Source organism: Rhopalosiphum maidis, chromosome 2, assembly GCF_003676215.2.
Source record: "Rhopalosiphum maidis isolate BTI-1 chromosome 2, ASM367621v3, whole genome shotgun sequence".
Classification (NCBI taxonomy): Eukaryota; Metazoa; Arthropoda; class Insecta; order Hemiptera; family Aphididae; genus Rhopalosiphum; species Rhopalosiphum maidis.
In genome coordinates, this window is record NC_040878.1 from 51,842,058 (window position 1) to 51,854,344 (window position 12,287).

At 26.2% G+C, this 12,287-nt stretch overlaps 1 protein-coding gene across 1 annotated transcript; it reads right to left on the bottom strand.

The window, feature by feature from the left end:
* Positions 1 to 4,044: 4,044 nt before the first annotated feature.
* LOC113552507 (juvenile hormone acid O-methyltransferase-like) lies at positions 4,045 to 11,882 on the bottom strand. The gene is made up of 3 exons (XM_026955376.1): positions 11,824 to 11,882; positions 4,302 to 4,477; positions 4,045 to 4,242 (listed from the first exon to the last, which is right to left on the bottom strand). The coding sequence occupies exons 1-3, from the start codon at positions 11,837 to 11,839 to the stop codon at positions 4,045 to 4,047; spliced, it is 390 nt and encodes a 129-aa protein (XP_026811177.1). The 5' UTR covers positions 11,840 to 11,882.
* Positions 11,883 to 12,287: the final 405 nt, after the last annotated feature.

The window sequence follows — 12,287 nt, forward strand, 5'->3', positions numbered from 1 at the left end:
CATAGTACATATTTACTCGAAGGTAAAAACATATTAGCCATCAATTTTTGTGGTTATGGAAAATAAGTTTCTCATCGAAAAATCTTGAAAATATTATAACACAATTTATTGCTATAGCTATATTCTTTATCGTTTCGAATGTTTCCTCTAACTTCTGGTCCGATTTTGTCTGTGGTAGATGCTTTTGCATACTGACACTAGTTTTGTCCATATTTATTTTGATATAGTACTAAAGTAAAAATAAATCAAATATAATAATAATTTGATAATATAGTATAATACATAAACTATTATGAATCGAGTTACAAGTATGACCGTACCTTCTTTTGTATTCGATAGTGTCCAAAAATAATAGTTTCATTATATTTCATTTTTTTTTATACGGAGCGGTTGATCTTGTCGGAAGTTTCTTTTTCTATTTCATATATATATATATATATCGAATATTCTACAAGCTTTTCTTACAGTTATCACCTATACAAATGTAAAGTGAGGTCAGCGAGGACAAAGAATAAATTATAAAATAATATATACTTGATATTCCTACTTCTTCGAATTTATTTCTCCAATTATTATCATTAAAAACTATCTATGCGTTTTTTATATGCACTATAGAAAATAAATTTTTTACTTTCCACGAGACAATAAAAGCTTTGTTCTCTAGCTGTTGAGGAAATCGAACATTTGCTATTATTTGGTATATTGACGCAGGATTTCTTGACGCGACACTGGTTCGAACAGGTAGTAACGCTGGACGCTGTGTCAAACTCAAGTAGGGAAACCTGTCAAACACAAAATACATAATCTATACTTTTTAGGAATTTGGCATTTGACGCCACAGCTGGACGCAGCAGAAAAATAAAAATCACAATAATTTTTTCATCGCAGTAATGTACCTATATAGCCTATTTTTTACGCCGCGCAATACTTATATTACGTAAGTTTGTCCATCAAATAAAGTTTTTTAAAATCGGAAAAATCGTTTTGCTGTATAGTATATTTTATATGTATGTCGTCATTGAGTATAAGCCGCTCTTGTAACGAACATGTCATATTTAATTTTAATTATATATCATAAAGCATACTAAACTTATTTTTTCAAAACAAGAAATTACAAGTTAAAATAAAACTATTTAAATAAATCGTTACAAGGCTTACATATAAGTTATAACAAACATTTATTTTTATTTTTTTCACAGGTATGACATAAGACATATTTTGTTTAATTTATCATTAAACAGAGTGATTTTTTTTATAAAATAATATTCATTATTTAAAAATCTATTAAAGTTTTTGAATATATTTCTGTTGTATAATTTTTAGTCGAAATAAAAAATCGTTAGTAGATTTTAAAATAACGAGTGTTGTTTGATAAAAGAATCACTCAGTAAAGCCTGCTATTATATTATTTTCAATGAGTAATATATGTAAGTTGGGTTGCATGGAAAATTTGTTTAATCGAATTGAAAATTGATTGATCTCGTACCATAAAATCATATTTATAGCACATTTAGCACATTAGAATATTTTATTGATTCATTATTGTGTAGTTATTGTCGTGTGACCTGGTACTAGTAATTCAGTTTATTTATTCGTTGTACCTAAAATTATGAAGATGTATTTGCATTTTATGTACAATTTGTATATATCATATATGTAGATATGTACTAGGTAGTTTAGCCTCACGCAGTTTATTGCGCCTAAATTTGCTTGTCTAATGCTAACGTTTTAGCGTGAAGATAAATAATATTTTTGATTTTCTGATTTGGTGTTTAGATGTATTTATTCCAACATATCAACTTTGCATGAATGTTTCGTCCAACGTTGCACAATATTTTGCGACCATTTAACATCAGCTTTTCGGGATTTTCATATTACGAAACAAACAAACAATTATTTGTTTATAGTCTATTTGTTTTTTTTTGTTAATAACTATTAATCGTTTATAACAAACTCAGTAATTCGATTATTTAATTAACCGACTATGTATAGTTTTAGAGTTCATCGTGGACATACCCGTCGTACATGAAATTTTTATATATAAATATATATATACAATAGAAATTCAATTAACCGTCACTTCTGGAAATTTTTTAATAAACGTGTATGTTTACAAATGTATTATAATATCAAAATTAGGGTTAAAGAAATGTACTACATACAAAAATATTATAAAAATGATGTACTAAACAAAATAATCCGTCATCTTCACTTACACACATATCGCCACAAACACTTCTTATAATTTATTGATATACACATTCTCATCAAGGTCGTTTACTATTTTTTAAGATTGGGTATATATAAGATTGAACTTATCTTATCATCTATAATCTTACAGTAATAGAAACATTTGTTTAGCCAATTGTTTTATAGGTATAAATAAAAAAATAATATATAATTAAAATTTTTTATATTTTGATAAACTTTTAAAAATACAAAATATCTTACAATTTTTTTTTATTATTATTGAACAAAGATAATATTATATTATATGCATAAGATTTGTATGGATCATCATAGAAGTATATAGACCACACACTGCCACTGAATTTTATAAAAAAGTGTACTTAAGAAATACTCTTAACGTAAATAAATGTATTTATTTATTATTCTAATTATTTAATAAAAACCCAATCACAAAATAACCACAAGTATTACAATATTAAATATTCTACTTTATATTTTAATCTTTGATCGCATGCACAGTAATAGGTGTATATGAAAAAGTAATCATTCCTGTATTGGACATATTCAACTGCTTGTGTCTTACATAGCTTTTCTTAACATGTACGAAGTATCTGTTATGTGACTGCTCTGGCAATAAAGTGTACATATCGTCAACAGCTTTAATATAATCTATTAAGCACAAATAATAAACAAAGTCAATAATCAAGAAACCATAAAAAAAAACTTTTAGTTAGAACAAAAATGTTTGACATTTATTTATGTCTGGGTTATTCAATAGTTTAATACTACACTAAAAGAAATCACTGATTTTTATATTGTTACAGTTAGTTGTTTAAAGAGTTAAATAGAGAATGGAACAGAACATTCGACTGAACAGATGAATTGATGATAAAAATTTAATTTACAGATAGGTATGAAAAGGTTACAAATATAATGAAGTGGTAAGTATATATTATAGAGCCATAAGCATATTAGGTTATATGAAAAGATTAGATTTTCGTGATAATTAAAAAAATTAATTAGGCCGATTTTTTTGTTCATAATTATAAGTTTTCATTTAAAACTATTTTTAGTTTTTTTTTTATATTTGAAAATTTTGAGGAGAATATAGTTAGTTTATAGGTATATTTAAATTATGTTTAGTGCATGAAATTAGGTTTTACATTTGATTTAAAGCCTCAATATAGTATGAGTAGTACATAATTGTAAATAGTTAAAAAGTGTTATTAAAGCTTAAAATAATAAAATTAAATTAATTATAATAATTACTTAAAAAGGTTGGAAGGTCTGAAAATGAATATTTTTTGATACTTGATTCTAAATTAATAACTCGAAATCCAGCCTTGATAAAAAATCTCTATTTCATCTTGTGAGTACAAAGTATGGAACATTTTTTTTATAAAATTGATTTATAAGTATTAAAATTATCTGCTAAGTTATAAAAATTTAAATCTATTTAAATGGGTAAAAACATGAAATTTATTACTTAATCTATCAATAGGCCAGCCTACCAAATTATACTCGATAAATCACAAGTTCTATCTGGTTCTGATCATATATTTAATAAGAAAATACAAACCAATAACAATATTTATTTAACTGATTATGTTAATACAACCAGAAGATTACTTTGGTTTTGCTTGATCGCGTATAAAAAACACTGTATAAATAGCTTAATAAATAAATTAAACTATAAGTTATTATATAAATGAAAATAAATTTGAAAAGATATAAGCAATAACGTAAATGCTCACTTAACATATTTTTGCCATTCTGCATCCAAAGATGTATACAATTCAGCAAACGGATTGATTAACAAGAAGTTAATCAACATTTCTCCACCATTTTTCAACATTAAATGTAGATTACACAAGGTATCAGGTTTATTATGAATCCAATGAAAGCAGAAAAATGAAAATATTTGTTAAATCTATTCGAATAAAAAGAACAGTCATTGACATTTTCAATATCCAGAACTTCGAAGCCCATCTTAGAGCATTCATATGTTTTTTTAGCATATTCTACCATTTCTATTGATTTATCAACACCAATCTAAAAAACATTATTATATAAATACAATTTATGAATAAAAAATATTAAAAGCAACTAACCAACTGATTGATATTCTTCATTAATAAAGGATAAAGTATATCTGAGGTTACATCGCCTGGTCCACATCCTATGTCTAAAATTATTTCATTAGATTTCCAAACCATTCTTTGTATATATGTATTACAGGTATCCTCGGCATTTTTCCGTTGAAGACTATTATTTTTAATATACTGCTCTGGGAAACGCATTTTAGCAAACTAAATATTTTTCTCATAAAACGTTTTATTTTATACTAGGTATTTAGGTTATATAATATCTTCATATTTAATTATTCATATATCTTGTAAGATAAATAACAGACCTTCTCAACATGCGATTTCCAAAAAAAAACACATCATTGTAAATTAATATGAATATATTAATGGATTCTTGTCGTATACCTACTACTACGTCACTACACGTGTTTTTATGTCATAAAATGTGGTCCACGGCATATTTTTTATACTCAATTAAAACGTGAATATGGATATAAAATAATATGAATATAAATGTAGTATTTATAATATATTTAATAATACATATTAGTTGACGATAAATGTAGTGTAATAGACCAAATACGACATAAATACAAAACTAATATAATGCCATTTCATAAATCATATGTCTGTTAATTGGAGGTAATGCATAGGCTTAAAATCCAAAAAAAGTATATGACAAGTAGTAATAAGTAAATTAGTAAATTTTTATAAATTAAATTAATAATGGAAGTAAGACATATATTGTTTAGAAGCAGTGATTGGCATTGGTCACAATACAATACGCCATCTTGGTGTTTAAATGTTCTATTATAAAAATATTCAGTCGACATCGAGATAATGTTTTGACTTTCTTTAATATCTATATTAATATAATATTTTGTAATTTTATATCCGATGCTTTCTCATACTCATATGACTATACGATACTATGCAAATGTAACATTATTACATTAATAATATAATACAATAATTTTTTTTATAGTTTTTTAAAGTTTTGACATAAATAAATTATTGACAAATTTACTAATTTTGTAAATAAAATTAAACATAAAATGACCAGGCTACTTGATCACAATTTCGTTCAGGCCATCTGGAAAATTCCCATTTCCAGCTACTCTGTTGCTGGTTGACAACCTTTACCTTTTTAAACTCTGGGTTACAATGTTAAAAGTATCTCAGGCCGTGACGTAAAAAATTAAAAACGTAAAGCCTTATTTTAAAATTTTTTAATTATTCTATAAAAATTTTAAAATTTAATAGTTAGAGAATTATAAAATTACAACTGTTTGATTACTTGATGAATACACTTAATGTGATTTTTAATGTTGAATATTTTTCACTATTTTTTTCGATTTCCACGTAAAAAATTATTTAAGACCTTAGTTAAATGAATGGGCGAATGTAAGTTCATACACGAGAATAGCAGTCTTGTAAAGTATTCGAATAAAAGTATTCGAATACTATTCTAAATATCTTTTTTTAGTATTTTTAATTTTATTTACTACAATAAAAAAATTTATAATAAACTTTATATTCAATTTTAAAGATTTTTTGGAAAGCCAAATTTTTATTACCTGTATATCAAGAAAAAAATTTAGAAAAATCGAAAATTTCAATGTTCTATAAATAGTTTAAAAAAATTCTAAATATTTTTAAAATTTATCGTAAATATATAACGCTAATATAGCAAAAAATTGATTTTGTCATAAACTGATTATGCGTAAAAATTCTCTTTTTTAGGGTTTTTTCTAAAGTTTTTGAAAACTACTGGACATTATTTACTTTTGATTTCCCCCCACAAAGTACCAACTAGATTCAATTTCCTTTTCGAAGGAAGCTTAAGTCAAAAATCAAAGCATTATTTTTACTCCAAAACGTGATGACAGACAAAAAAAAAACCACACATCATTGTAAAATCAATACATTCATCACTCAGTTCAAAATCTAATAACGATACCAACAATCAATTCAGCAGATGATAATTCGGCGTCGGCGACAGATTGCTGACCTTACAGCGGCGTTAGCGACGATCCTCGATCATAATTATATAACCCATTCAGTTTATCTTTGCCATTTGCTGACGTCACAAGCTACCAACACAGTTAGTTGTAATTTACATTATAATATAGTAATCTTAACGGTCACCGATGACCCTGATGAACTGAACGGGTTATAAGAAGACGTCATACTAGGCCCGTTACTCCAACACCTCAACTTTTTTGTGGTTACATTTAGTTACAAAAGGATTACATTATCTTGTGAAATTTTGGTGTAAAAATTTACAACTTGGAGTGCTGGAGTGATGGATCTCGTTATACCCGCATGTGTTGTGACGTGCGCGTTGTATAAAAAATTGATCAACGACAGCAGCGAGTCACGAATTTGCGAGTTCTACCCTTCGTACTCCCTTGTTTCCACAATTATAATGCGTTTATTTGGTTACTTATTGAGCAAGACCGCAATACGTATATACGCTATATTTACGACCCGACGACGCACGACATAAATAGGTACGATCGTAGAATAAGTGTAAAAGGTGGATCAGGGATCTACTACAAGTATAATACGAGCTCTACAAAGTATGGAAATGACTTAAAATCAAACAAAAATAGTGAATAATACGTTTCACGTGAACTCTGGACGTTTAACAAAAAACACGCGGTATAAACACGACACTTACGCAGGACCGTTCTGCATCAGCACCGGTGAGTAGCAAAAGACAGACAGATGGATAAATAAAGGCTCCCAATTGCAGGAAAATGGAATTATTCATAGCTAAAGCAAAATTACATTTTTAATTTATATTTTAATATTCATTGTATAATTAATAAAATCTGTTTATATAGGTATTCACATATTATTTTGTAATTTAGCGCCTTCCGACCAAGCTAGACTTCCGAGAAAGTTTCCAGGTTCGCCATCCTCCCCCCTAGAACCGGCCATGATTATACGTTGGTCCACAATCAATGCTATCGGCCCTTCTTTGAAAAGGAAAATTCATCTAGTTGGTACTTTGGGGGGTCAAAAGTAAAAAGTTTCCAGTAATTTTCAAAAGCGTCAGGAAAAACCCTGAAAAAATAACGGAAAAACGGGAATTTTTACGCATAACCACTTTTCGACAAAATCGATTTTTTAATATTGCTGTAACTCATAAACTAATCGTAGTAAATACTTGAAATTTTCACAAAATTTTCATATTATTATCTGTTTACGATTAAATTTTAGAATTTTTTTAAACTATCTATAAGCCAATGAAATATTTTTCTTGAAATGCCGATAAAAAAAATTTGGCTATCCAAAAAATCTTTAAAATTTAATACAAGATTTATTATAAAATGTACTTATCGTAGTAAAAAAAAAATAAAAAATCGTTAGTCACAATTTTTGTTTATAAACATTTAAAATTCAAATATTTATGAAATACATATATCAAAATCGCGAAAATTTGCAAGGAATTTCGAAGTTGAAAATTCATAAAAATTTTGTGATTTATACCTAAAGTTAAAATACCCAATACAAGGTTATCCATGAGTCTTTCTTCAAGTAAGTGTAAAAAAAATTCCAACATCAATATAAAAAAAAAAATTAGGAACGTATGAAATTTAATTTTTTAAGAAATCAAGTAAAATAACGATATATTACAATTTAAATATAGGTAATAATATAATATATCCTACTAATTTTTATCGACTGACAAATCATCTCCGTTCAGAATCGCTTTTCGTAAACAATGATACGACCTACTCTCCATCACTACTATACAGCAGAGCGATACTCACTTGTCTACTTTTTTATAATTTGATTATTAATTTATATTTTATGGTTCGACCTAAAGCATCCTTATTGGTTTGTAGTAAGATTAAAGATAGACTAAATCGTATATATTTAAATTTTACACTTAGTACTTTTACGTCTTAGAAATAATTAAGTTTAAGTATAAATAAAATTCTTAAATATCGAAGTATTTTCATCATACAGACACACACTAAATGAGTTGACATTATAATTTCAAATAATTGGTTTTTATAATTTATAATAATAATAAAATAAATAGAGTAATCAGATGAAAAAAAAAACAATTTTTATAGAAGGAGATTTTATCTATGGAAATATGGGTAAAACGGGTAGAATAGTATACGCATTGGGCAATTACGACAAAGAAGGAGCTAAGTTTTAAAATATGCTTTTTTAATTTTTATATTTGGTCACCATAGGTATAAGGACTATAAGGTAACATTTTATACCCCTTCCATCACTTATTAAATACTCTTTCAATGTAAGCGGCATGATGACGTTCGTACTACCGATAATATCAATTAATAATAATATCATTTATTTACTGGACCTAAATGTTTAAATAACTTTTGTGCGTGTCAAATCGTATTACAAGCGACACTTGTCTTCAGTCACATGTGAAAATAAATTGTTTGATATAGAAAACAGTTCCGGATTAAGACCGACCATAGCTCTAAGCAAATATTTTTTTATAGCATAGTCCATGGCATTAAAATTTAAGACATTCACCGCGGACGCCTAGTTAAACTTCCACAATGCCACAATTATAAAAAAAATAGCCCCCCTCTGACGACCACTTTTTTCTAGCCCTAAGCATATGCCTACTGTACCTATATGTTAAATCGGCACTAATAGAAACTTATTATATTCATATATTAAATGAAAACCTTGTAATACAATCTACTATAGATATACATAAACAATACTATACTTATCAGTTATCACCAAACTAAGCTTTAATCATACTTCATACTGAAGTTCTGAAATAACAAATTAAATAGTTATAGCTTACCTATTGACCAAAGTGGTTTTATTAATTTATATATGGCTATACTAATTTGTTTTACTATAATAATTATAATAAAAATGGGTATATTATACTTATGAATAACACAGTAGTGCTAAAAATAAGTACGTCATATGACGTATAGGTAGGAAAGTAAAATAATTAATTTAAACAAATAATTTTAATTGACTTCCTCTGCAATAAAGGTTTGGTCATGCCTATGGGTTATGGACATAATTATAAAACATCTTGGATAAGTATGTATGTATTTCAATAATCTTTCAGGAAATTAACTAAAACTTTTTATGAAATGAATTTATATTTTCTCTTTAATTTTTTCAAATTGTTGTAATAGGTACTATTTTTAATATTTAGTTAACTATGAAACAAGTTCGTGATTTTCGTAGCTCATAAGATATATATTTTATAATATATAAACGCCTGAGGATTTGTAAATATTTTATCAATTATATAAAATACAACTAGTAGATAAACCGGCTTCGATCAATAAACATATTATATATAATAGTAGGTAAGCCTAATGTCACGTGAACGAAAAATGACTATTCGAGCTGGTTGGCAATAAAACTGTTCGAAGGTTGCAATAGATATAGACTTTAAATGACGGAAAATAGGCCCATTATGGGCAATTAGGCTACATCTAATAAAATTGAACAAAGTTTTTATTACATATAAATACATTTGATTATATCAATAATATGGATATTTTATTCCACTTAAAAAAATAATTACTGAGTCCTTGTAGTATTTCGTTTTTGTGAGATATAATGTAGTTATACTTATTATATTTATATATTTTACCGACATATTTTAAGTGACATTTAGAAATTAACAATATACTAATATCAACAGCTAATCATTGGTAAAAACAAAATATACAATACAAAAATGCCCTACCAAATAGGAAGTTTCGTAATAATAATATATTGTAATGTAATATTGTTAATTGCGTGGTTGCATTTCAATATTTCGAAATTCGGGATGTTTTATTACTAGACTATTAACTACTAAGTAACTTAGTTAATTATGAAACGTCAGTTAACTTATATTACCATAAAATCTTACAAACTTAATATTGGTTAAAGCCTAAAAACACAATGTCACGGTCTTATATATTTATTTACGAGCATTATGTCATACGTCATATCATCATACGACCGTTGCTAGATGTACGTTTATAATAAATTGTTGAGTTTCCAACAAAATTCCGAAAGATGGCATCAAAGTGTAATTTACAGTTGTTTTTTTTTTTTTGTTTTGGCGATTTAGTTGACGGTTATATTTTAAATATAGCATTTTTATTTTAAATTTTTACAATGATGTATGTTTTTTTTTTTTGTGTCTGTCATTACGTTTTGGAGTAGAAATAATGCTTTGATTTTTGACTTCAGCCTCCTTCGAAAAGAAAAATTCATCTAGTTGGTACTTTGAGGGGTCAATCGTAAAAAAATGTCAATAGTTTTCAAATGCGATACGAAAACCCTACAAAACTAACGAAAATTCTTACGCATAATCAGTTTTCGACAAATTCGATTTTATTATTTTGCTATAACTTAAAAACGAATCATTGTAAATACTTGAAGTTTTCACCAAATCTTTATATTAGCGTTATATTTTTATGATTGAATTTTCAAAATATTTAGAATTTTTTTAAACTATTTATAGACCATTAAAATTTTCGATTTTTCTAAATTTTTTTTCTAGAAATGCCGATAACAAAAATTTGGCTTTCCAACAAATCTTTAAAATTGAATATAATGTTTATTATAAACTGTTCTTATTTAGTAAAAAAATCAAAATTCTTTAGTCACAATTTTTGTTTAAAAGCATAAAAATTCATATACGAAAGAGGTATATTACAATTTAAATATAGATAATAATATAATATGTCCTACTAATTATCTTAGACTGACAAATCATCTCCGTTCAGAATCGTTTTTCGTATATAATTATACCTGTTAAACCATGTTACTTATATTAAAATAAATGTATTCAGATTAAGATTTCAATTTAATCATTAAGATATTAATAAATATGCAAAAATAAGCAGTAACCTAATAATTTATGTATTTTTATTTTTAATTATTTTTGTTACTACTGTAACTAATAACAATTTTGTTATGTAGTAAATACACATATAAAAAAATCACTACTTAATACGAAATGCATCTATACAGATTATTGTAAATTACCAAAAAGTACAAAAGGGTGCTTTGAAAATTGTGCGTAGAGCTTTAGATTGGAATCTATACAATATTTGTATGTGATTAATGTTGATTATTTATGTTATATGCATGGTTAATTAATGATTATAATACAGATCAATAAAACGGAATTTCGAGTAAAAAACATAAAAGACACCTTTCTTTATTATTAAATTAAAATCGAATAACTAAAAGATTAATGTATTCTGGGCAATAGTTATAGATAAAAAATATATATCATGTATGTCCTTAAGTTTGTTTTTTACTCAGTATGTATATGTATTATTCTAGTACGTTTTTACCGATGAAGTAATTTAGTATAGCTTAATAAATTTGTATCCTCTTAAAAACCATAGTTAACCTTTGAGTGGTGAAGTTGGTGGGGGAGGATGTAAATCTAAATAAATTCACAAGAGGGCCAGGAAACAATTTGTATAGTTTAATATATTTTTACTCTCGCAAAATTACATTATGATCTAAAGGGAAGATTTATTAATATATCTTAGTACATATTTACTCGAAGGTAAAAACATTATACTCGTATTAGCCAACCAATAATATTAGCCATCAATTTTTGTGGTTATGGAAAATAAGTTTCTCATCGAAAAATCTTGAAAATATTATAACACAATTTATTGCTATAGCTATATTCTTTATCGTTTCGAATGTTTCCTCTAACTTCTGGTCCGATTTTGTCTGTGGTAGATGCTTTTGCATACTGACACTAGTTTTGTCCATATTTATTTTGATATAGTACTAAAGTAAAAATAAATCAAATATAATAATAATTTGATAATATAGTATAATACATAAACTATTATGAATCGAGTTACAAGTATGACCGTACCTTCTTTTGTATTCGATAGTGTCCAAAAATAATAGTTTCATTATATTTCATTTTTTTTTATACGGAGCGGTTGATCTTGTCGGAAGTTTCTTTTTCTATTTCATATATATATATATATATCGAATATTCTACAA